Source organism: Rhea americana, unplaced genomic scaffold (genome assembly GCF_003343005.1).
Source record: "Rhea americana isolate MKP2758 unplaced genomic scaffold, rheAme1 scaffold_111, whole genome shotgun sequence".
NCBI classification, from domain to species: Eukaryota; Metazoa; Chordata; class Aves; order Rheiformes; family Rheidae; genus Rhea; species Rhea americana.
This window is the reverse complement of record NW_028185162.1, coordinates 2,347,933-2,374,139: the sequence shown is the minus strand read 5'-3', so window position 1 is coordinate 2,374,139 and position 26,207 is coordinate 2,347,933. Positions and strand designations below refer to the sequence as shown.

The window sequence follows — 26,207 nt, the reverse complement described above, 5'->3', positions numbered from 1 at the left end:
CGCGGAGCCCCGCTGGAACCCGCCTGCTTTGGGGCGCTTTGGGGCGCTTTGGGGCGCTTTGGGGCGCTCTCCTCCTGCCTCTCCCGCAGGGAATTCGCCGGTTGGAATTCCCAACGTAGGAGGCGCCACCGCGGGAACGCCGCCCGCCCGCCCGCCCGCCCCGCTCGTGGGGCCGCACGGCCACGTCGGAAGCGCCCCCGCCCTCCTTGCGGCTGTGCGCCGGGAGCGCACCGCAGTGTCCCGAGAGCCCGCGGCGCGGAGCGGGATCCCAGCCCCGAGCTGGGCGCGCGGCGCGTGCGGGGGCGCCCTGCCGCCGAGGCCCTGCTGGGGGCCCGATCCAGGCCGTGCGGGAGCTGCACGAATGGAGAGTCGTGTTAGGTGACAGCGGTGGTGCTTTGCATCCCGAACAGCACCTCTGGAACGGGGAAGGACAGAAGTAATACACGTCTTCCCAGATCCCACTGCAGTAGGTGCACGGCAGATAAAGGCTCTGCTGAAGTTTGCAGGATGGGTTCCCTCTCCCAGAGCTTGCACTTTTCAGCAGTCTGGGATAGCTAATGTTCAAAATTCATTAACAAAAAGGTAAGGACTGACTAATTCTGTCCCCAACTGGGCATATTTGACTTTCAAATTTCAGGAGAAGATCTAAAATGAAGGACAGTTAAATTCTTAGCAGAGTGCAATGAGACCCCTTAAGAATTTGCTGYAATGTTTTATTTTGAGGTGTCAATACACAGAATTTACAGTGCTAAAAGGCAGGACAGTATTGAATTTAGATTGTGTGTAGCAGAATAGATGCTTCAAAATTCTCTGCCGTGCAAAAAAGTTAGGTTACTGTATTAGAAGGAGGTAAATGGAAGGCATGTACGAGGTCTTGATAGATGGACTGGCCCAGCACAACCAAATCCACAAGTCTGCAAGAGGCTGTTCCTGGGTCCTGGTGTCTGTTAGTACCTGAGAAGATACGTTCAGAATGGAGGAACTTCTGAAATGAGGAAATTCTGTCTTTATCTCTCCAGGCTGGAAGTGAGTGTAGTCCAACTCTCAAATAACATTGCTCACTATGGATCAATAAACTTTTTCTCAGAGATAGTCCTAATGATTTCTCCATAGCTGGGGTAATGAGCATGGCTGATAATGTGATTATAATAACCACCTTAGCTTATGAAAGAGACAAGTAGTACATTAAGGGGCCACATCCTTCTGGCCGTGCTTTCCCCAAACTACCACCTTCAGCAGCACAAGTAAGTTTCCCTAATGTCTCCACAACTTGACCCAAGTGATACATGCTAAAGATGAAAACTATTCCATAACGTTAGGATGTTTTTCAAACACAGTTCAAGTCATCTTCTACCTACAAATCAGATGTTGGCATGAACAGGAAAACATCTTTCCCTGCCGGATGTTCTCTTTGCAGCCTGTCAATAATTTGGTTCAGAGATATTTGTGATTGTTGTCCCAAAGATTTGGGTCTCCCAGTCTGAAAGCTGTTTCACAAAGCCCCGGTTTGGTCTCATGTTTGTTTTGCATTTCTGAACRTATTTCCAAGCTTCCTGCAAACAAAAAGGAAGAAAAGAAGTGTTAGGAATTTGAACTGCAAACAAACYTCATGTATTTATACTAAGCAGCTATGCTTGTGAGTTACACAGCTTTGTATTTATTTYCTTGGTATTACATGTTGGATAGCAGGAATCTGTAGATAAGGACATGGGCTACCAAAGTAGGGACAGCCTGGATCCAGATAAGAACTTCAGAGGAGCCTTTCGTCCTTATAACCTGCTCTCCTGGATATGAGAACAGCTCAGGGCTCTCTCTTTACCTGCTACATATCTTGCAYTATTTTACAGAGAAGGAGTGATGCAGTCCTGGATTTCCTTCACAGGCTATATTAAAATGCTATTTCTTCCATGAATGATAAATGAAGTATTGAAGTATCAGCTGTCTACAGCTAAGCAGAAAAAGTTATCGTGTTTCTGGATTGGTGTGACCTGATGTGGCAGAGTAGCTGGGAAGCCGTCCAGTTATCCCACTGTGTTAACTACAGCCATCTGCATTATTTATTAGCTTCATGTAATCAGCTAGAACTCTGCTACACATGGCWTGTCCACTGGCAGCACTCCACTTTGCTCCAGCTATATCCTTGGGTTTCCGAGYAGCGCCCATCTCCTGACTTACAAAACCGAGTTCCCCGAGCAATCAGAGGATTGCTTAAGTGTAATGAGACCAAAGGTTAAAAGATTGTGCTCCGTTAGTTTGTTTTTCTAATCTCAGTGATTCTACAGGCTCTGCTGCTGATCATCCAGTATTTACTGTTCTGAGCCCTGGTATGGATTTCTGTAGTTCCTCTAAACTCAATAGATCTACTCACACATCAATTATTAATTGAATAAGGGGCTGTACACCCCAAATGTGCCTTTCTTTTGCAATATCCATGTCTTTGGGAGTCCTGGAGCCATACTAAAAACTTTCAGAGATCTTTGCCTACATTGGGTGAATGGGTGAAGGATCACACAGGCGTCTGTTGCACTGCTTCAGTCTGCAACAAACAAATTTGTCTACCAGGATAATCCCCCAGGAAAGCTTTGCCAACTCAGCACTGTAAACAATACCCAGGCCAGCGACAAGATGCTGCTATGGTGTTCCCTTCTTTCTCTCTCTCTTTTTTTAAATTGGATTTGGCAAGATGTCAGGACCAACCTGTTGCTCTCAACTGAGAGAAGTTGCAAGGATCAGCTTTTGACTTTTGCACTGCAGCTGAAAGCACCTCCAATAATTCAGCATGCAGGGGCAAACAGCAAGGGAATGGCTATCAGTCTGCAGGTGCATTCACACCCAACATTAGCAGCAGAGGCCAGATACTATCTAGTGCCCTGGTGGCACACTCAATCTGAAATTACCCTTTGGCACACACTGATAGTAAGCAAATTCCTCTTATGTTGCAAATGTTTGCACAAAATCAATTAAATGATTAGGTACATGCCCAACTTTATTGAAAGCTTTCAAGCTCCTGCAGAAGAAAACACTTTCCAAATAAGGACAAGATTTTTAAGAAATCTTCTTTCAATTCCCGTTGATCAGACAATACTAACCTGGTCTGTGCTAAGCAAACACCACAAGACATTGCCTTTAACAGCACAGTGCCTGTATGTTGTAGGCCCTGAATGTGAAAAAGGGCTTGTATCCGGCAAAGGCAGCCAGTCTAGTACACAGCYGGGTAATTCTCAAGCTTCATTACTTTTCTTACGTAATTCAGAGCTACAGCATGGAAGGTACTGGCCCTTTAACCTGTAGATCCCTCCTGGTCTAGTATTATCCCATTGCAGATTTCCCTACAGTAGTATCAGTGGGAGKGGATTGCTTCTGGGGAAATAAACTAGGTTTTCTGAAGAAGTCAGTGCTGATGAGCCCAGTGGTTAAGTCAGAGCTCTGTAAGCACTGGAGTCTGAACCTCCCTGTAACCCTATGGTAATAAGAGATGGGATCAACTCAAGTAGCTTCCAAATAGTCTCTTTCTCAGATCCAGGAGAGCAGAATCCCTAAAATCTGTAACCACTGTATTATTTTTGTGGCCCTGCTAAGCAAGGAAATACAAGAATATCATAGACGCTAGAGTAAGAAGTCACAAATCCAAAAATCATACCCAAGCCTATTTTTAATGGTATGAGTAAGACACAGTCTGATCTAATAGAAACTATTACATTATCAAGTAGACAGTTCGTATGAAAGCAGAGATAATTTATTCCTCATGAGGAAGACTTCAGGAACAGAAATAAACTACAGATCCAGCCGGCATCTTTGGGAAGTATGAAAGTGATGTACCTTCAGGGAAAATTGTGAGGAATGCATAAGATAGGCCATGATTACTGTGCTGCTCCGGCTTATCCCCAGGCTAGAGAACACCAGCACTGCTCCATAATTCAACTGAGCATCTGAAAAAAGAAATGCCAAATTAGTGATACAAGAAATCAAACTTCCAATTGTAAAGTAAATTCAGCAAAAGCTGACAGATTACTAGCCTGAGAGACGGGAGCCCTCATGAACCCTGACAGGAACAGATAGGCACTGCCAGTTCAGGGTTCTGTAAGCATTTGTCTTTGAAGAGCAGAATCAAATGTTAATGACCAGCCAACGCTTCAAGATGGATCAGCTTCACCTTTATGTCAAGTAACTATGATGAAAGTGGCCTATGATGACGGATCAGCTGTTGTCAGCATCAAATCAGCTACCCACACTCTTCCCAGACAGGTTTGAAGATAACAAAATTTCTGATGAATGCACCAGAAATGTCTTATTAGTGTYCTCTGCTCAAACTGAAAGAATCAGCTCTCAAGCTGGAAGAAACTTAGGACTCCATGTACCTTATCCCTCTGTGGGGATCACCAGCAGAAAACATACACATGCTGGGCTTGGGGGGTGTTTTTATTGCTGTGGATATTTGCAAGTGAAAATTACTAAAATTAACAAACTAATTTTCAACAGATCACCACTTGGTTTTAAGAGAATGTTGTCACTCACTCCTGACCACATCACCTCCGCCACCTATGCCTGATAAGTTCTGTATTTTATTAATAAGCTTTTGAACTTTTCCCCTCCCTCTCCAGAGCAGACAGCATGATATAGAATACTAACAATTGCACTCTAGAACTTGTAGGGGAAAGCCTCTTCTTTTACTGCTGTCCAGAGGTTGGTTTTCTTTCAAATGCTAAAATAGAATTTTCTGAGTTTCTTAGAATTTTCTGAATTTCTCTATGACAAAATACCAGTTCTGTTCTAAGTTCTGTGGGTGGAAATTGCCTCACTCTGACAAATACCTGACATGAGCTCACCTCCCCTCCTCTGAGGATATGTGGGGAGCTTTAGTCTAGTGTTCATCCAGAATTGTTCCACTTTAAATAATCTACTATAGACTCTCAAGAAAACAGCATACCTTTTCACAAGGATTACAGCTAATAAACTCTCAGTCTGTTTTGGAAATCTCTACATACTGATGTGAGAAAGAGACTTTCTTCTGAAATACTACTGGGAATAGAACCAGGGAAAATTGAAAGACAAGTAAGTGGGCATCTACATGTGGGTTTCAGTGCATGCTAGTCATAAAATTCRATTTAGGACTGAAAAATACATCCTCAAATATTATTTCCTTGTTTGTATCCAGTTGTCATTTCTTATTTTATACTTGGATTATAATGTCTTTGGGGATAGGGTGGGTTTTTTGGCTCTGGATCTATACAACACTCAGCACAGTCGGGCCTTTGTCTGTGGCAGGTGCTATTTCATAAGTGTGAATAATGATATGGTTGCACACAATYACAGGATGGACTTGCAGCAACTGTCTGATGTGCTGCTGCAGGCATGCAGCTGGAAGATATGTTTTTCCTTGCCCTCTCTGATGTAATGAGCTGAAGGCAGGTTTGTCAGCATATGCATGCTGTCCCACCTGAAAGTCTCCCTAGCCGCCACACTGTCTCTGCACTGCAAACCACAAGGATTAGCAGCTTCTTGTGGTAAGTTCTCCAATGTGTGTCACATTGCTATTCAAATGAAGCTCTGGTGGTTGAAGATTTGGGCTGGTAAGAATCAAAGGGTTATATTTAGAAACAAAGGAAAAGGAGGGAATCCTATAAAGCCCTGGTAGATATCCCACAGCAAAGCCTTCACGTATCTATTGAAAAGCTCACTACTATCACAGAGTGAGGTATTGCTTAAAATGAGTATCAGATGGCTTTTAATATCTCCCCTCCCTTCATCAGGATGGTTATTAAAGCAGCTCTTGTATCCATTAGGGTGTAGGCTTGCCTGGGAGTATGCTGATCTTGAAAGATTGTGACCCTGCTGTCTGAGCTTCCCGTTTGAGCGAATTGTGGTCGCTCCCATTTAATATCTGAGAGTAAACAATATCTCAGGAATTTCAGATCAGGAACAACTCACCTATGAAATGACAAATGGKGGAAAAGGACGAGAAAAGATCTGCATTGTGAGAGTCTGGAACAGATATATGGAGGAGCTTGTCTTCTGCAAACCTAAAAAAAGAGAACACAGCATTACATGGACCAGTGAAGCCACTTTACAAAAATATTTGATAAATTTTGTTTTTGCTGTTATACGTGTCAGTTTTTCATCATCATCAGTAACATTATGATAAGGTATTTGTTGTGGTAAGACAGCAAGGTGCTGATAATACAGAATCAAACAGTTTGGTTATTGATTTTCCATTCCACAAGGTATCAGCACTGATGTCTTAACTTCACCATAGAGCTTGCTTTATCTGAGCGCTAAATGAAATCAGATGAAGTGAAAGCAAGATAACATTTCAAAACATGCATTTTGTCAGTTCTGTGAACAGTTTCCCGATTCACTTCATACAGTTTTCCATGACAGCATCATCCTCCTTCCAAAAACTCAAGGGAACTCAATGCAGAGAGCTAAGAGAGCAAAATATTGGTGAGGAATCTGAGACATGAAAGCATGTCATGTAAAGGGTATGGGAAGATTACCCAAAAGTCAAGAGACTTTTGATGCTTTCCTCTGGAGCCAAAGACATGAGAAATATCTTCTAGTACATGTCCTGAGGTAGATAGCTGGATTTATTGCTTCTTCTGATTTGGTCACCACTTTGAGAAATGCCGTGGCCTGCTGACTGAGCTGTATGGTAATGGACAGATGTAGGAAAGGAAGGAAGAACAATGTGAAACATCAGTGATTTAGCTTTTACATGGTTTGTGAGATTTTGTCCTAAAACGTAGTCAAGGACATAGTTTCTTTCTGAAGGATGGTACTATGTGATGGACTCACTCTGCCAAGGGCCTCCCAGTCCTTCTCTCACCCAGTCATGGTAGACAGCTGTAGAAATGCATTGCTGCTATGCAAACTCTGGAGATCAGGAAAATGAGCATGAAATAGTATGTGAATCTCATTGACTGAAAATGCAGAGGATGCCTGGAAAGCTTACACAGTCCTCTGTGAATGGCCTCTGATGCTGTGCCACCTCACTTTTTCCACATGCAGAGACATTGATGAGAATACACTTGGACTGCTTAACTTACAACGCTGCATGCTGCTCAGAGATGTTGACTTGTGCTTTTATCTTCAAATGCTTCAGAATTTGTTGGTCACAGGCCTGCTTGAAATTGCCCATATATAACTTTGCAGGCAGTATCTCTACAGGGTATGGCTGCAAGTTGYCTAGTTCCTGTAGGAGAGAAGCCATAGGCTCGGTTTAGAAAGCTTATTTGTTCCTATTAGCTTCGTAAGTTCTTAAACTGAAGTCATGTGAAGAAACGAACACAAGCTTAGTCAGCAGCCTATGACACATTCTAGTATAATGATTCATTTAATCATCTGAACGTTCTGAAATACTGGAGTCTTTGCTAGATTTGTAGAGAACAATTAACAGAATTGCTGCCATTGTGGCATTACTTAAAATAACTGCTAAGCAGGAGGCAGAATATATTTTTTATAATGCATGGAAGGACTGCGGTGTAACGGAGTCGTCGTTTTCTGGTTACTATCTGCAAGGCTCAGTGAAATCATCTGCCGCCTGACAGAGCTGCAGGTGTGAGATGGTGCAACATAACAAGTCCACAGCTACTTCTGATTTGTGCAGCATGAGGGCTGAGAATAAAAGCATATAAGTGTGCCAAGAGAAGTAAAAAACACTCAGTAGCTGACTGTGCCTCTATAGCCATAGCAGAAACTGAGCTAAAGCTACAGCAGAACAAAATAGCATTTCAATAGGTTAAGGCAAAGAACAGCAGCCTAAACTGAGTGGCAAGGAAATATTCTGTATCCAACTGAATCTAGTGGGGAAGTTTAGCAGTTTGCTACCCCTCATAAAGAAGCACAAAGTGAATTGATTTTCTTCTGCATTGGAACATCCCAGAGGACAGCACCACGTCATGGGCTTTTTCATTTGAACCAGATGTGAAGTAATATGACTAACGAATATGAAAGACATGCTGCAATGACATGTCCTCTGCCTTATAGTGCCCTTTAAATGTGCTCCTTTTTGTATACTGTCCTAGATGTGAAATGAGGGTAATTGCTTTTAATAAGCTCAATACATYAATGTTTGTTGACAAAACCAAATTATTAGGATGCCAAAGTTTCAGTGGATGGCTGTTTTCTTTCTGAGACTGTTGAAACAATGCACCAACAAGTATGCTTTGTGATCCTTCCAGATAAAAAGCTTTATAGACACGGGATGCATTGTTTAAGAGAAATTGTACTTCTGTCTGAAAACATTTACTTCTGTAATATCTCAGATAACTATATGTAAAAGAGTTTAAAGAGGAACCTGCTTTTTTATCATTCCATACTGTTTGTTTAGTTATCAGTACTCTCCAACAGGCCAGTCTAGATGTTATTGGAGAAAGCTTCCCAGTTTGTTTTCATGAGCTTTTTTTCCATGCAATAAAAGAGGAAAAAACAAAAAATGTAGCTGTAAAAGCATTAGTGGTATGACTTAGGGCAGGCAGAGTAACTCAAATTACATTTAATTCCTTTGTTTGAAATTACTCTGGTATCAGGTTCACAACATCATTTAACTTGAATTCATTAGTCATCATCAGTTGAATATAAATGTTAATGTTTTCTACTTGGAAATTAAAGTCTGATCTCACCTGAGGCATCCAGAATAACTTCTGAGTCCTCAGAAAATGATAGCAAGCTGAAAAACGCTTGTATCCTCCCCTCAGGATGAGCACAGGGTGGCGGGTGAACTGTTCTAAGTCTCTGCCATATCGGACAGCAGTTCCTTCCTCAGCATCTATTGAGATCAAAAAGCTATTTGCCACGACATCTTTAGAGTGTCTCCATCAGCATCTGGGGTTAAATCTGGGCCACTGACACTGACAGAAAACTTCTTTTGATTTCACTGGGCTTAGAATTTCATCTAATGGTCTGTAGAAAGCCTCATTAAAARCTAGACTTATTCTTTAATCACTGCTGCAAAATAAGGCATGCTGTTGTTCAGCTCTTTTATTCCTCTCCTGGTTTCATAGGTCCAGATATTTTTTTTTCTTCCTCATTATTCTTTGGGAAATGCTTGTAGTAGGTTCCAATAATAGGGCAGTATTATTAGTTTCAAACTAATCATCTTATTTTTATGGAGGCTCTTTACCACTTTAGTGTGCTTTAAGCAAAAGGGAGAGAAGGAGGTGTCTTGGACAAAATTTTCACAACTTTTTAAACATTACAGTCAGTGATGCAAATTATGTGAGAGGTGATTGCTCCCCCTCCTTTTCCCATGAGATCCATCCAGGGCGCCTCTAACTATATCTACTTTAGAAACATATTAGCACAATGAAACCTGCTTCTGATTCTTCATACCTTGCCTTGACAATGTCTCATTGTTGAGCATTTATGAACACACTTTATTTGTTCACCTTACACTCTCAGATTTTTCCCTCAGAAATCAGGGTGTGGCCTAGATGTAAATCTTTGCTAAAACTATAGTAGTTTTTATAAAGGTAAGGGTTTATAAGCCAGGGTCAAAACAAACAAACAGAAAGAAGTGGTTCTTCATATGGCAGAATCCCTTGCCAAAGAACATTTGAAAGCTAAACATCTACATATTTCAAGGAAGACTGGACAAATACATGGATAAGAGTTTCCAGCTCTTCACACTTCTCAGTGAACTCCGTCAAATCTCCATTCCTGTTAAAGCTAAGTCTTCCTTTTAAATATGATAAAATGACATGTTTTTAATAACCCTTAGAAGAAAGTACTCACTCAATGAACATAAGGAACTTGACTCGGCATTTTCGATCTCTAAAGAAGCACTGACCCCTAAAAAGCAATAGTTAGACAAGGCAAATTTCAATGAAATGTGAAAAAAGAATCTTCTCCTCACATATAGTGAACAACTTTGCAGGGATCAGTCCAAAGATGGGAAACTGGGCCTGCCAGGAAGCTTTGAAATAAAATCTGGATTTATGGAGCCTAAGAACATACRCAGTACACTCAGTAAGAAAATAGAAGTATATCACAGGTGTTCCTTTTTTCCCAAACAAAACTAAGCATAATCAGGATCTCTTCCAAATAACCTCATAAAAGTAAATGAGGAATGTGAAGAGTATCTATCCTGCAACGAGGTCTTGACTGACATGATTCACAAGCAGCAGCAGAGTCTGCCTTTCAAGCCAGCTGACGTACCTTTTTCACTCTCCTCTTTTTCATAATCACAGAGATCCAAAGAGCTGGTCTCGCAGTCATACACAACACAGTATCTGACACACTCCAGCTCCTCTGAATCCGGTACAAGATATTCCCCTGTAGGACTCTAGCAAAATCACGTAAGAATTCTATCAGGAGAACAAGTCCCCATTTTTCTTGTGGCATCAACCCTACAAACATCTCACAAGTTACTACTCTGTGACTACGGAATGGGTTTGGGCCTGCATTTGTACTTTATTCTGAAAGACCTAGTTATGTAAACCACTCTGGATTGCTTCATCAGCTTCAGTGGTAAAGATGTTGCACTGTTCATTGTGAGACAACACTACAATATGTTAGGTCTTGTGCAATATTTTTCCTGATATTCAGCTTACATGTCCCAATCCTTTCGATTGCTGAAGATACCTTTTCTTCCTTGTGTTAAAACACCCCCCCAGTGGTAGAAATGGAACATTTGACACAGGCAGGGGAGAGACTAGAATAATTCCCTTTCATTTTAAGCCAGTTTTGGTTTACTGCTAAAGTTCAGGGATGGCTTAAACAAACAGTAACCTTGCCTCACCTGTTCAATCTTGCGTGCAGTAATAATATGGCTCTCATCGTACTCACGCTGAGTACGGGCATCTGAAAAAATAACCAAGAGAGAACAACTGGCTTATTTGGTATGTTTAAGATGAAGTCCTGTTCCTAGTCCAGTCAATGGGCATTCAGGCACCAATGCCAAGGAGAGATGAACAGATTCTATTTCTTAGAAACTGGGACTTTATGAAATGGAACTAATGAACCACAACTCTGAGGTGATTCAAAATATGTCTAACACCAAGTGATACCACCATTTTAGGGCCACAACACAACAGCTGCACTACAGCGTTCACAGTGCAAGTTTTGTGCTCCGTTCTGCTGTGCCCTGCTCTGCCTTCCCATATCCCYGTCTCTGTGACTACCCCAGAGATCAGACTGTCTGGGGAGAGATGCATTAGAGAGACCTTGGCCTTGACTCCAGAACCAGCTGATTCCCTGATCAAAACATTTAATATCACAGTGCCTGGCATTCTTATATATATATATATATATATATATATATAGGCATTATGAAAGATGCAAATGCTTATCACTAGTCATTACAAAATGGGCGAGAAGTCATGTCCCTCTCTAAAACAGTCACCCCTAGGAGTGACAACGGAGAACAGTTATCCCTACAGCAGTTTAGAGAAGGAATGCCAAATTCCGTTTGAACGACAGCTAGAATTTCAGCAGGCAGTAAAGCTCCTCATTTGCRCGTAGTCAACGCTCCCGCTGCTGGGATGACCGCCACGAGAGGCTGGTGGCTGCAAACAGGCAGCACCATTGCTTTGTGCTGCGCAGAGGGGACTGGAGAGCGAGCGGGGCCTGCCTGCGGCACCGGAACGGGCCGGCAGAAGGGCCCGGAGAGCCCAGGCCGGCTCTCACCCGGGCCCAGTCGGACGCGCCCCGCAGCCCCCAGTCCTGCCGTTCCCGCCGCCTCACCCAGCAAGCAGAGGTAGTGGGGCTCGGCGAGCCGGGAGAGCACGGCGTACTGGTTGAGGAGGTTGTAGAGCTCGGTGGGCTCGCAGAGCTCCAGCCCCGCCATGCGCCCTTGGCTCGGCGGCCCCGGGGCAAGTCGCCCCCCGCAAGGCCTGGAGCCGCTCGCCGGCGCCGGGCCGCTAACACGCGGCCGCGGGTTCCCCTTCGGGCGGGCGCTGCGCGGGGCCGCGGCCTGCGCCCGCCGCCCGTCGCCATGGCAAAGCGGGGCGCCGGCGCGCCGCCCGGTTGCTAGGTTGCCGCTCCTCTCGCGAGAACACGTGCGCGAATAGGGCGGAGGGGGGGCGGGCGGAGCGCGCGCTCAGGTCTCGCGAGAGGTGGGAGGAAGGGCTCGCGCAGGCGCTGTTCCGCCGAGGTCGTTGGAGTCACCGGAGCCGCCGCGCCATGTTCTCCCGCCTCTCTCGTCCCGCTGCAGCCGCGGCCGCCGCCCTCGGCCGGGGCCTCGCCACCACCGCCCAGGTAGGCGRCGGGCCCGGCCGCCCCTCCGCTCGGGGCCGGCTCCCCGCCGTGCAGGGTCGGGGCGGCGGCCGGAGGCCYTCGCCGTGGCGTGACCGTGGGCCCCGCGGCCGCTGGGCCCCGCCGCTCCGGGTGGCGCGGTGCGGGGCAGAGCTGTTGGGTCGCCCCGGCCGAGGGCGCCGGGGTGACCTCGCGTCTCTGCCTCATGCCGAGCCGGGCCGTCGGGCACCTCCGAGCGGCGCCCTCCTCCAGGGCGGGCGTAACCCCACGCGTTAGCCCTCGGGGAAGGGGTGGCTGCTCGGGGAGGGATACCTGAGTTATGTCCCGCTTCACGCCTCTCCTGAGAAGAGGCAGCGCTTTCAAACGGCATTGAGAATTAGGGCTGGAGGGTTTCGGGTTTAACGGTAATCCTAAGTGTGCTGAAATCCGTTGTGTGTGAGTACTTATAATACAGGAAAAAGTATGCTGCTCTAGGCCTCTTTATCATCTAAAGTAAATACTTTGCCAATGGCGRTTGACAGAGTTGTCATAGCTGTAAAGATAAGCTTTGCAAGCAAGGTTCAGGTAGTTACATTGATTGGGGTTATATTTATTAGTAATGAGATTTTGAGCTCCTAGCGTCAGCTCAGTCATAAATACTGTGGATTGGTTATTAAGCCCACTAGCTATTCCTGGTGGGGCACAGCARTGACCAGCAGTAGACTTTACTCTCCCTTGGAGAGTATTTCTGCTAAATTACACTTATTGCAGTAGCAAAAGAGCTGAACTAAGGTTAAGCTGATCTAGCTCTGGGTAATTTATTTTATTTCCTTTCATAGCAGTATAGTTAAGCTGTTCATGCAGGGACTTGGAACAAATATGACTTTATCTAGCAAGACAAGGTGATTAAAAAGGTCCTTATCAGTGGTAATTGTATTACCACATCCCAGTAGCCTCTGATTCTTCATTGCTTTGGCACAGCATTGCGTTTTAAGGCTATTCTAGTCTTTTACTGTAACTTTCATCTGGCAAGGCTTCCTCTCCATGTGTAAAAGTTTTCAAGAAATATAACTTTCTTCTAGAGAGTATGTTAGAGTAAAATTGTCTCACCAGTGGAACACTACAGAGTTAGTTTTTACGTGCCTCTCAGCCACACTTGATCAAAGCTCGAAATTATAGTCACTTAATGTTCTCAAGGCCTCAATCTTGAGGTAGCTGTGAGTGCTATTTTGAATCTTTCAGGCGCGTACATTTTCTTCATGTGTGCGCAATGTTTATTTTTTTCTAGCCCATAAGTTATCCAAAAGGGACAGTTGTCCAAATGGGAAGGCATACTTTTTGATACTGCAACTAAAACTGGAAAAAGTGCAAAATACATGTTGCCCTAAATCAGACCTCGTTCCACAGGGTGGCAGGTACTAGCCTCAAGCAGCAATTCCTACTTGAAGGAAGGTGATCCTTTTGAGTGCTTTGTCTTGCTTTGCTTCCCTTTTGAGGCTCAGATGATTTATTTAAAAAAAAAAAAACCACACACAACCCCCTTGCACCATTTCTCTCTAACATAKCTTACCAATAAATTCCAAAGATTTTTCGGATGCAGTCATGGGGAGGATAGTTTCATACTACTTAAGTGGCAATCTAGTTTGCGTACTGCTTGATAAAGAAATTGAGAAATAGAACTAAAAGTAAAGAAAGCATGTTGAAATCCCCAAGGTCACTTGAGTAGTAACTACCAAAACATGTCTTCAGTATGCTTGTCTTATTTTTCCCTCAGAACAATGCTAAGGTAGCAGTGCTTGGGGCCTCTGGAGGGATTGGCCAGCCTCTTTCTCTTCTCCTGAAGAACAGCCCGCTGGTGAGCAGGCTCAGCCTCTATGATATTGCCCACACTCCAGGTGTTGCAGCTGACCTCAGCCATATTGAGACAAGAGCACATGTTAAAGGTATTGCAAGCTGCTGTACATGATTTGTGTTCAGTGAAGTGATTCTGTTTTCAGATATGACCCTTAGGGATGCCCCTTGCTGTGCTTCCTGTGAAGGGGAATGCTTACATGATCCTGAAACATAGTGTCAATTTAAGTAGCTTTTTCTTAAGCAGTGCATGACTAACTAAGGCTTAGTTGATTTGATCAACAAGTATGGAGATGTAGTTGCACCATTGAAGAGAAATTCATAACCTAAATTTAAAATTTTGACTATGACTACAAATAGACTTGGCACTCTTGGAGGTGTGTGTGTGGGAGGGGAGAACTTGCCAACATGAATTGTACACACTTTTCTGGGTTGGTTAACAAGTTCTGATGAAATCGAAGAAAACTTAATCCTCTGATCTTCATTTGATTTGAAGATTTCTTAAAGGAGAAATTTTATTTGAATGTGTCTGCCTGTCTTTTTTATATATATATATGTAAATATATATAATTTTATAATTTTAAATTTTATAAGTGTTATATAGTGTCAAACAAAGGTCTTAAGAAAGCAAGTATATATAACAGGAGATAYCAAGTATTTTCAAAAAAGATAAATGTGAGGTTTCCAACACTCGGATTCTGCAAATTTTGAAACAAATAACAACAAAATATAAGTTAGGGTCCATTTCTGATCTTATTGCTTTGCTTTTGAGTGTAAGTCTCAATTGAAGCCTAAAATAAAAAAGGAATTGGATGCCATAAGTGTAATTTTAATTTTCAACTGTTAGATTTATTTAATAACTGGTAAAATCATAATACCTAAATGTCTTCCATTCCAGGCTTCCTGGGACCTGAGCAGTTGCCAGAATGTTTGAAGGGTTGTGATGTTGTAGTGATTCCTGCAGGAGTCCCTAGAAAACCAGGTATGTTCTCCTCGTTGAAAGCTCCAGGGCTTCAATGAAGCAGCACTGTTTAAATAGGGCTCTGTCTGGTGCTTTATGGACAGACACGTTCTTGATGTTGACTTGGATATGAGTGGTTTGCTAGTGACTTAGACCTTCTGTGGTATCAGGGATCACAGTTAACTTCTGTCTTAAATGATCACTTGTAAAATGGAGATCAATTTGATTTCTGGAGTTTCTCTGTAAGAGCGAGATGCAAAGATATTTCAGAGAAGCTGTGAGTAATCTTGAACTTCCCTGGTATTTCTTGCATAAAACAATACTATGTTCAAAAATTAATCCTTTGTTTCATTTTTCAACAGAACAAAAATAAGCCATTTGTTTCACATTAGTTGTATGATACCCATTCTGAGGATCTTTGAATGCTTTTAAGCCTTCCTACCATCTCTGATCTGTTCCATTTCTACTGTTTTTCATTGTCTGTTGGGAATGTAAAGAAGGTTTAGATTTCATTCCCAGCTGTTCCTAATCCCCAGTTTTTCATGGATAAGTGGTTGCTGCAACGGAAATAAGAGATTGCACTTACATAGCTAATAATACTTTGCACAAGACAATTAGTGTTCAGACTGTAGTGGTAGAGGTGACTTCAGAGTAGGTGGGGGAGTCAACCTAGGAGCATTTATGCTGCTGAGAATGTCACTGATACTGATAAGTGTCAGTATGGTGATGCTGTACTTAATTTGCCTAGATGAAATAGGTTCTGACGATTAACATCTGAGGTAGTTGCTTCTGAAAGGGCAGAAATCTTTTCTTAGCTAGAAGAGCTACCTCATTACTGCAGCTGGAGAGTTTTCTGGATATAGCAAACCAGAAGGCAAAGTTGTTGTATCCCTGTCTATAGTAGAGTATGCTTTTTGGTTGAGTTGCTTGAGAATGGACTATGGATAGCTTACTAAAATATTGAACTGAGTATGTTTTAGGTATGACTCGTGATGACCTGTTCAACACCAATGCTAGCATTGTTGCTAATTTGACGTCTGCCTGTGCAAAGCACTGTCCAGAGGCCATGATCTGCATTATTTCTAACCCGGTAAGCATGTTCTGGAGACCTTGAATATATAGAGAAGAAAACTCAGGCTGGCAGTATTCGAGTAACCTGCACGTTCCTGTCATGACATTCAGTAGTATTTTACTGATTATGATCTTCAAGATTTATAGAGTATTTGCAGAAAAAAAACCTAAAACTCTGATTCTCATGACCATTTTGTCTTGGGCCGTATTGAAGTTAGATTAAACCTGGGTACAAAAATGCTTAATATCATCAACATCTAGGTGACTATGTTTATAATACATACTGGTTTATTAGCTGGAATAGAAGCATTAGCTCATGGGGGGGGTCTTTATAATGTGAAGGAACAAGTTACTGTCTTGATGGTTATTTAAAATGGAAGACTTATTTCAACCTGGCTCTAAATTGTTCTTCAATTTAGAGATTGAAATAACCGGTTACAGAAGACTTTAGACTCGAAGCTTGCTTTGGGTTGTTTACTAGCTTGTACAGTTAATGCATTGGCTGCATTTTTGCACATTTTTTAATGTATTGCTTACTTACTCTTGCTTATAGGTAAATTCAACCATCCCAATAACTTCAGAAATCTTCAAAAAGCATAGTGTGTATAATCCCAACAGAATATTTGGTGTTACAACCCTGGACATTGTCAGAGCAAACACTTTTGTGGCTGAGCTAAAGGTAGGTAGTTCATAATAATGGATGCTGCAGGAGGGATGCCTATCTATTCTTCTGCCTGTCTATTTTTGATCTATCCAAAATGCCTTTTTAAATCACCAGACAGAGCTGAAATAGCTCAAATTTCTTTAGAGCTAGAGGTGAAGGCAACACTTCCCATTTTCCCTTCTTTAGATGAACCTGGGGATAGGGTTTCTATCTTGCAAATGAAGTTCAAGACATTTTGACCTTTTCATAGCTGTCCTCTGTGAGCAAGCTACATATTTGCCTTAATTCTGTTGGCATTTTCAACTCTGCTGGTGCAACCAGAGAAGGCTGAACTGTAGTGTGTCACTGCAAGCGAAGTGTTTGCTGTCTCTTATAAGAGATTCTGTGCAGTACTAGGAGGTGTAGTAGCTTGACTGCTCTTAATAGCAGTATAATTGTGTAAAGTCATCAGAGTAACATGGAGTCAAACTGTAGATTTAGCTTTGTCCCTGAAGTGTAACTGCTTGTGAAATTTTTGCCCTGTGTAGCATCGAATTATAGATATGTCCAAATACCTAGGGCAAAGAATGAAGTATAGTGGCTTTTTCTTATCCATATATTTCTGAAGCTGAAATTTCATGTTTTCTTCAGGGTTTAGATCCAGCTCGAGTAAGTGTTCCAGTTATTGGTGGCCATGCGGGGAAGACTATCATCCCTCTGATCTCTCAGGTAGGTCATAGTAACTACAGTGTGTGATATTACACTATATGGTATTCCTCATCAGTACATAACAGTTGATGTGAAGTGCTTTGGTCATGGCACGTAGCTTCCTAAGGTACAGCAGAGACGATCCCTGCTTTTGTGTGTATGTTTTTCCTCTGAGATGAGATGCAGGCTTTTGAATGCTTATGAGCTAAATCTGAACTCTTCTGGGTGGTTTAAATAGCTCATTTTTCTCCCCTAAGGAGTTCTGGGATGGGAATTGATGAGTAGTGTGGGTGCTAAAATATGCTGGCATTGCATATGTGTGTGTAGGGGTGTGTTTGGTTTTTTTGATGGTGATTGAGTGATATGAGTGCCTTGACTTCCATAATGCCACAGCGACCCAGATATTTCGTAGATGGCTTTTGGAAATTCCTAAGGCCTGTTACATGCTTGGAGGATAACTGTTTAGTGCRAAGTACATGGTAGCAAGTAACCATGGTAAGCCTTGGCTTTTTGTCAAGCTGTGGATTGTTCTTGAGCATACTAGCTCAAGAATTATAACTACTGTTATAATTCATACTGTAACCAGAAGCTTTGGTGAACTTCCATAGCTGGTCACACAATCTGTAAGCTGGGGTAACTGTTTTTCCGGGAAAAAACTGCCTGTAACAACAGCAGCTGTACAAAAAGCACCATGTGGGTGGCGTTATGCTGAATCTGGAAGGATCCTGGTATCTGATAATAACATTTTCTTCCATTTTAGTGCACACCAAAAGTGGACTTTCCTCAGGATCAGCTGGAAAAGCTTACAGGAAGAATTCAGGAAGCTGGCACTGAAGTTGTCAAAGCTAAAGCAGGAGCAGGTTGGTTTTTTGGCTATGGCTTTTAAATAATTTCTTGTTGACCAACTAAATGGAGGTACTACCCTTCAATTTATTCTTATGTACAGCTGTGATGCAGAATTATGAACTGCTGGTTACAAATCTAGCTGCTTTAATTGTCTTTGCAAACATGAGGCAGGCATGAGGAATGATAAGGGGAGGATTTCAGGTACGACGAATGCTGTCTTTGTCCTTCTGTATACAGTATGTATGCATACCCCTGAGGTGGTGGAAGGTTGAAGAGGTAAAAGAAAAATTGCTGATAGTAAACATTGCTTCACAGTGATTTATCAAAGTGGCTGTGAGTTTGAAGTAAATGGCACTGCAGCACTGTAAATACAGCAGTGTAGAAGCCTTCTGATACTAAAGAAATAGATTGAAAGATGATCTGTTCTAAAAGTGATTCAACTTTTACAGGATCTGCCACCTTGTCTATGGCCTATGCTGGTGCTCGATTTGTGTTCTCTCTGGTGGATGCAATGAATGGAAAGGAGGGGGTTATTGAATGTTCCTTTGTTCGATCAGAAGAGACAGAGAGCCCTTACTTCTCTACGCCTCTGCTACTTGGGGTACGTATTTTAAATGATGGGGTTTAGAAACAGCAGTTACTGATTTAGTCTTGTGTTTTTTAACTCTGCACTTCTATTTAGCAATTTCAACTTTGTCTAATGCTAAGATTCACTAAAATTGACAGTTGGGCATACATTGAAGAGTTCTCGAATATTTCGGTGTTGTGCTTAGATAGGCACAAACCTGCTGTTTTACTAGAATGCTGCTGCTTTTATCTACTCTTAGACTGCAGCTCACTGAGTAACCAGAGTTTCAAACTTAAGAGGTCACACTGACTGCAAGTTGGTGCCTGTTTATGAAGGGCTTTCAGATAATCAAAAACAGCAAGGTGATCACCTCAACTCGACCTGCTACAAGCAAATCCCTCACAAATGGAGATGTGTGGAAATTATAGCATGGATTAATAGATTGCTTTCTGGAACTCCACCGGCCTCTGAAAGAAGTGTTCCTTTGTCATCCTCCCCTGTGGGTGGGGCAAAACCCAAAGAATCTGCAACCCTGGCAAGTCAGCTGGGATGGTATCGTTTGTCGTCTTAGGTGTTAACTGACGAAGCAGAGGGATGTTGAGGGAAGGGTTTTGGATGTGGGCATGAGTTCTGGAAAACTTAGGAGTGCAGCTCTGAAGCAGTCAAATGAAAGGCTTATGCAGTAGGAGAGAATTCCCATGCAGTACTAGGGTACTGAGGACAGGATAAGGCACAAAGGGGAGCGGATGGTATCTGTCTTCTCTTGAAAGTAAGTGGCTAGCTGCAGGTTTCATACCGGAGTGAACAGTGAAAGAGAAGTTTACGAAGGCTGTAAAAATTGCTACAGGTAGCAAGATGCTTCAGAGCCTTTCAGAGAAGCATAAGGTGGGCATGCTGTACAGGCAGTAGAGATCCTAGGCTGGGTCTCCATTTTAGATGGATAATAAGTGATCAGATCTGTTAAGTTCTCTAGGTAATCAAGTGAATGGTTAATTCTTAAATCATTTTTTCCCTCAGAAAAATGGAATTGAGAAGAACCTAGGTATTGGCAAGATCTCCCCCTTTGAAGAGAAGATGATTGCTGAGGCCATGTCTGAGCTGAAGGCTTCTATTAAGAAGGGAGAGGAATTTGCAAAGAACTTCAAGTGAAGAACTGATGATAGAGAGGAATTGCAACTTCCTTAATTTATTAAGGCATCATGTCACTTTACGACTTCTGATTCAAAGCTCATGCTTTGATTGAAGTCTGTCTGTATTAGTTAAAAGATTGTCGCCAATGCAAATTCTAATCATCAATAAAACAGCCTCATTTTTTCAGCGTTATCAGCCACAGTTGTCCTAATATGCTTGTCTTTGGAGGTGGAAGCTGCAGGTGTCTGAAAGATTATCGGTTCCAATAGTAATGAAATACTAGGCTCTTGAAATGAGTGACCCGGTTATTAGATCTTGTAAATAAGAATTATCCTAGGGCATTTCTTTGCATAAGAGAATATAATAGTATGGACTGACAGCAATGGACACTTCAGAACTAAAAGTCTGAAGTTATATGTAGTGTTTAAAACTTTTTTTTCCTCAAATCATGAGATCTTAAAATATATGCCTGCTCTCTGAACAGAGATGATAGAGCAAGAGGGGCTTCTCTCGCATAACAAATTCAGTCAAGTCAATCCTTGTGCTGATTTCAGGCCTCCTTTTTTTCACTGGTTTGTGAAAGTTGCAAAATCTACCTTTTAAGTAAAGGTTAGCGTTTCTTACCTCTTTAAGCAACTTCTATCCAAAAAACTTAACTCATGAGTGAAAGTAAGCGACACCAAAACTGCACTGCAATTGTAACTGCTGTTGTGCATCCAGCCTATAATTTTGAAATGGGTAGTATCCACATGACCTGGGTGCTCAGTTATTCTGCAGTTCCTCTGAGCATGGAGCTGTGCTGCTTTTTGTGTTTGCTTGAGTTACTTGTTCAGCACAGCAGCCAAGAAACCAGATGTAATCAAATAAGATCAAGGCAGGGTGAAGAGCCTTGTGAGAGGAAAAGCTTCCAGTCAAATGATCCAAGAAGTGTGTTTCTTTTTCTTTCTTTCTTTCTTTCTTTCTTTTTTTTTTTCTTTTTCCAGGGGGTGGCATTGCCCCTGTTTGTTAGGTTGTTTTGCCTTAATCTCTTATGTAATTTGACTTGAAAGAATCAGTAAAAGAGCACAGCAGTTGAAATGTCAGTCCTGCTGTAAGGAAGTAATAAAATGATAAGAGTGACTTCTTTCTAGCTATGAACAAAAGCCTTGATTTAGCATCTAGATAGACTTTGGTTACGATCATCCTCTTGTGAATATAAAAATAAATGTCTGCAAGAAAATGGTGATGACAAGCTCAGCTGCTGACTTCTTTCAAGGTAAGCTTTAATGAAGGAAGCTATTAATTCACTCTTCTTCCATGCTCTGTGGGCTGCTTACCCTATTGCTTYGAATTGCTCTAATCCACGTAGGTTGAATTCTAAGCTGAATTCCAATACAGACTGTATTTTGATTAGATGAGGGAAGTGCCAAAGCCCAGCATCTCTGGTTGAATTAAGAGGAGCATTAGTCTGAGCAAGAGCACCTTGTGTAGAAGCTTCTCTTAAGGAAGAGACCCAGAGGTAATGGATACTGGTGATGTCTTACTTTTTTATTAGTATCCTTTTTATGAGTTTTTGAAGGTGTTTACAGTTCAAATACAGCTTGTTGATCTAGTTTATTGTTCTGAACTCTTCTGATAACACAATTGTCATGCCGTTTAATAGGCACGGAATAAAATGCTTGGCGCTCTCTGCCCTCTAGAGTGTGTAGGGAAGAGAAGCCAGCAAGCAGTTCAATGCATCAAAGCTTTGTTTCATTATAGAAATAGTAATGAAATGGAAGTGTCAGCACATTACTCAGTAGGCTTGGGCCAAAGTAGTTGTTAGGTGGTATTAATAATCATGGGAAAATGGATCACAGTTTGGAGGGGGGGAGGGAGGGAAGGGGTATATGGCAACTGAAGGACTTCTGAAGAGGGAATGGCCACCCAGACCTAGTAAATGCAGTATGAACAGCTGTGTTCAAAACAAGGATAAGTGGAAAGCGTGTGGCAGACTCCTATCAGCAACCTGCTTTATCCTTTCAGGCCTGTCAACAGTTTTGTATCCAGAAGTAGGCAACGTGGGTTATTTAAAACCAGGATGATTTGTTCATCAGCTGGAGCTAGTGGTCTGCAGTGAGGGCTGCTCCCTCAGCATGTGTCCCCCGGTACCCAGCTGGCCTAAGTAAGGGGAGCTCCTGACACAGCCTTAAAACAAACCCTGGGCTACTGGAAAAACCTTAGCTTGTAACCAGGAGGGAAATAATACCCACTTGTTCTAGTCTTGCTATTTTAAACAGAGCAGATTTCTGAGGGGGGTTGTTCTGTGTGGGTTTTCTTGTTGTTTTGGGGGGTTTTTTGTATTTGAGGTTCACAACATAGCTTCGGTCATTCCATCTTTTTCTTGTGTCAGCAGTCCAAATCCAGCAGAATGTGGGGATTTGCAGGAACAAGCAGAAAGCTGCTTTGCTTATTACAGTAGGGACTCGGGGACAGTACGAGTATGTGGAGCTGAGGCGGAAGGAAGAAGATTACTTCCCAGGACCTGCTGACTGGCAGATTCTTCAGGGTCTCCTTCAAATCCCCTTTATGATAAGATAAYTTTTTCTGTTTGTGTCCAAATCCCATGCCTCTTGCTTGGAACAGGGTTGCAGCTGTTCCCTCTGGCTGGAAGTCAGCTCTCCTTTTGCTGAAATGAGACACTCTTCTTGAGGCTTTCTGCAGCAGAGAGAGAGGCCAGGAGGAGGATGGTGGCTGAAGGTGAGAAATTAACTTACGTAGAATGTCCTCTGCTTGGCCAGACGCGCTGTCCGGCTGGCCYGGGATCGCAATGAGGACTGAAGGCTTTAGGTAAGTGCAGGATCATCCCACCCCTTCTGTCCCCTCTGCACTCCGGTCTCTTCCCTCGCTTGCTCTCGTCGTCACTGGGAAGTATGAGGTTCGTGTCCCCGAGCAGCCCCTGAGCAAGCGAGTCTGGCACGGGGAATTTGCACTTAGCTGTTGCTCCCTTGAGAGAGATTCCCTAGCGGAAGAAGGGAATCTGGCAGCAGCGCGCCTCAGTGATAGCAGAAATGGGAATTAATCGAGTGTGCCTAATCAGCTGACGCTTTGCCCTGGAAGTCATTTCCTAGCGCTACATCTCTAACGAGACACACGACCTTCATCCTGCGTCCCGTTGCGTACTGCGGCGTAGCCTCCTGGCTGAGCCACGGCGCCGGCAGCCACCGCTTCCCACCGCCCGCGGAGGCGAGTGACGGGGCTGCCGTGCCGAGGCCACGAGCCGCTCCGCGCTCCTGCTTCCGTCCCGCTTCCCTCTGGTCTGCTCCATCTCCCGATCTTCGGGATGTCAGGATCTGGTGTAACGCTCCCGTTGCCGGAGACCGGACCGACTCCGACGTGAGCCGAGGCGTCCTCCCAGCAAAGGGCGTGCTGCCGCGTGGGGGCCGACGGCCGGGGAGWTGGGGTTCGTCTTACCCGCCGCCTCCCTTCCCGAAGGGCCCGTGTCGGCTCCTGTTCTCCCGCCTCTCGCGGCGCCTGGCTCCCAGAGGAAGCCGGGAACATCCGCGTGCAGTGCGCCTGGCTTTGCTGGAAGAACTTAGGCTTTTTGTAGGAAGAAGGAGCTTTTATCCACGTATGCAACGGAGGAAGGGGGAGCTGTTTTCAGGGAAAACGTTTAAACTATGCCCCCCCTCCCCCCCACACACACACCTTGGGAGGGGGGGAAAGGAGGAGAGAAACTTCCCGGGCGTCTCAGAGCCGGGAGGAGAAGCGTACCCCTAGTTTGTCGTGGGGTTCAGTCCTCCAGCCATGTAGATTTACGGAGCTGTGTACCCATTTCTACTAAGCAGATTTTTGTCTAGATGGTCTTTAACCATCTGACGCTTTCCACTGCACCATCTTTTATGTAAATGAAGATGCCTCCTCCTTTCCAGGCAGCTCGGCTCAGCTCTGCAGCGCAGATGTTAAGATTCAGAGGAGATGCATATTAAGAGTAATAAATAGAGATATTCCAGATGGCCAGATGTCAGGTCACTTGATCCCACCTGCCACTTCCATGCAGCTGGGGCAACGTGATGAAGTACGAGAGAAGATAAAAAGAGAAGAAAAGCAACTGGCAAACCTTCTGGCTAGGCTATTTCACGGTGATCAGCTGTGGTCCCAGGGTGGCTTCGAACTGAATGACTGCAGGGGCTGAGTGCAGCCTGGCAGCGTGGTGTCCCTGCTCCGTGCTTACTTCTGGGAAAACTCTCTTCCCTTCCTGGAGCACCGTGTTCATCTCTCTAATCGCCCTGTGCTTTGGGGGCTATCAGCRCCCGCCCCTACGTGGAGCCAGCCAGACCTGTGCCTGCGGTCGCCGCCGGAGCCCTAGACCGCGGGGGCACGTGCGGCGGGAGGGTTTTAAGGGCAGCTCTCTGGGAATAACYGCTCGTGCAATGTCCGAGTCTGCAAGGAGGCTTAACCCTGCAGCACAACCCAGCGCAGGTCTGTGGTCTGCTGCTATGGAGCCAGAGCCCCGTTTCCTCCCGCCGGGCTCAGGGCTGCGGGAGCCGGGAGATGGCAGCAGCAGCTTGCCTTTGGGCAGGGCTGTCCCCAGGCAGCCGGGGACGACCGCTGCCATTTCCGTGATATTTAGGAGAAGGGGAAACAATAACGGGGTGACRTTTGGGTGCAGCCTCTGCCTCGCCAGGGCTGGCTGGCTTCCCTTCCCTTCCCGCATGCCGGCACGCGACCGGCCTCTCCGGCGGCTGGAGGGAGCTTGCGGAGGCGGCGCGGCACCGTGGCCAGGAGTGCCAGCGCTCAGCCCCGCTCCCCCCGATTTACTGCTGCTCGCAAACCCCAGCGGCTTTGTGCCACCGATCCCCTTTCAGGTGCTTGGTGCTTTATGCACCGGGCCTGGCGGGCGCCTCGCAGCACCTGCTCCCTCTTGGTTTCCCCTGGCCAGACCCGGCGCCCGAGCGCGTCCGCCGTTGCAGCACCTCTCGTGGGCCCGYGGTGGCCCCGGGGCTTGGGCTGAGCTCTCTGCTCCGGGCAGAGCATCCCCAGCCCGTGGCGGCTGCGGGGAAGGAGCCCCGAAGGGAAGGGGCACAGGCCCTCGGAGGGGGCCAGGCGCAGCCGGGGGGATGCGCGGCAGCGGCAGTGCAGCCCCTGGGTYGGCTTCCTGCTGCTCGGGAAACGCAGCCCGCTAAGGGGAAAGGGCCGGGAACCATCTCAGCTGCCGTTTCTGCTTTGCAGAGGCCTCTTGGCTCCCCCTCCCTCCCTCCCTCCCCGCTCTCTCCTGCTTGGCCGCCGGCACCGTTAAATCACCACCTTTGCATTCGCTCATCTTGATTTACTAAAATGCCTGGGAGCTCTCGCTTCCCTCCTGGGTGCCTCGGAGCAGATTTGGAGCGCGGCGCCGAGGCGGGAGGRTTTGTTTGCATTTACAGGGAAACCTGTTAATAAAGGACACCGAGGGGACTGCTCTTTTCCTGGCTGCTGGAGCAGATGGCTGGATAACACAATGTGATTAATATGCAGGGACTCCTGCAGGGGCTGAGATTTTATTGCCTGCCAGGAGAGGTTAGCTCACGGGGGCCGAGCCTTGCCGTGGCTTGGCCCTTCCCGGGCATCTGCCAGCTGAGGATCTCGGGGCATGCGGGAGCCCTCGGCGGCCCYGGGACCTGCCAGCCTTAGCCGCGGGCAAGGCGGTGTGAGCCGAGCACGGGAAAAAGCGAGCACGAGGGCTCCGGTAAAGGTCCCCGCTCGGACCGCTCTGCACCGCTCCGAGGAGCGACCAAACACACGCGTGGAAGAAAATCCACCGAGGGCTGCAGCTCCTGCAGCCCCCTCCTGCCGCGCCCCTGCCCCTGCGCCGCTTCCCTTCGCTCCGCTGCCTCCGCTGCCTTTTCCCATCTCGTTAGGACCCTCGCTGGCTAACGCGAGGCTGCCGAGTGTCACCAAAGTCAGAGCCGGGCTTTGATCAACAGCATATTGCTTTTGCCTCGCTAACCGCACGCTGCGCGTGCCGCGGCGCTGCCGGCTTCCAGCGCCTTTTCTTGCGTGTCACGAGGAAGCTCGCGGAGATTTTGAACCTCAGTGTGAATCTTTGCAATTAGGCCTGTTCTGACGCCTGCCTTGTTTGATCTCCTTTAATTATTTATTGCATTTTTTTTTCCTTCCCGAGCCCTCTGTGTCTTTCAAGTGATTATTTTCTTCCGCTCCCGCTCAGCTGCGGCTCTCTCGCTCTGTCTGTTTTGTTGCAATTAATGTTCCTTCTGCCCGGCTGTTTTGTCTCTCTCCACCTTTTGTTCTCGGTGCGATCC

The 26,207-nt window shown here is 45.1% G+C and overlaps 2 protein-coding genes across 2 annotated transcripts; one reads left to right on the top strand and one right to left on the bottom strand.

The window, feature by feature from the left end:
- Positions 1 to 708: 708 nt before the first annotated feature.
- Positions 709 to 11,823, bottom strand: STYXL1 (serine/threonine/tyrosine interacting like 1). Its single transcript, XM_085315437.1, has 9 exons — positions 11,680 to 11,823; positions 10,736 to 10,797; positions 10,153 to 10,279; positions 9,730 to 9,786; positions 8,619 to 8,764; positions 7,044 to 7,189; positions 5,929 to 6,020; positions 3,820 to 3,929; positions 709 to 1,553 (listed from the first exon to the last, which is right to left on the bottom strand). Exons 1-9 carry the CDS (start codon positions 11,780 to 11,782, stop codon positions 1,422 to 1,424), a joined length of 975 nt encoding a protein of 324 aa, XP_085171563.1. The 5' UTR covers positions 11,783 to 11,823; the 3' UTR covers positions 709 to 1,421.
- Positions 11,824 to 12,064: 241 nt separating this feature from the next.
- Positions 12,065 to 20,144, top strand: MDH2 (malate dehydrogenase 2). The gene is made up of 9 exons (XM_085315428.1): positions 12,065 to 12,192; positions 13,943 to 14,111; positions 14,918 to 15,001; positions 15,961 to 16,070; positions 16,605 to 16,730; positions 17,346 to 17,423; positions 18,163 to 18,262; positions 18,698 to 18,849; positions 19,834 to 20,144. The coding sequence occupies exons 1-9, from the start codon at positions 12,118 to 12,120 to the stop codon at positions 19,963 to 19,965; spliced, it is 1,026 nt and encodes a 341-aa protein (XP_085171554.1). The 5' UTR covers positions 12,065 to 12,117; the 3' UTR covers positions 19,966 to 20,144.
- The last annotated feature ends 6,063 nt before the right edge of the window (positions 20,145 to 26,207 follow it).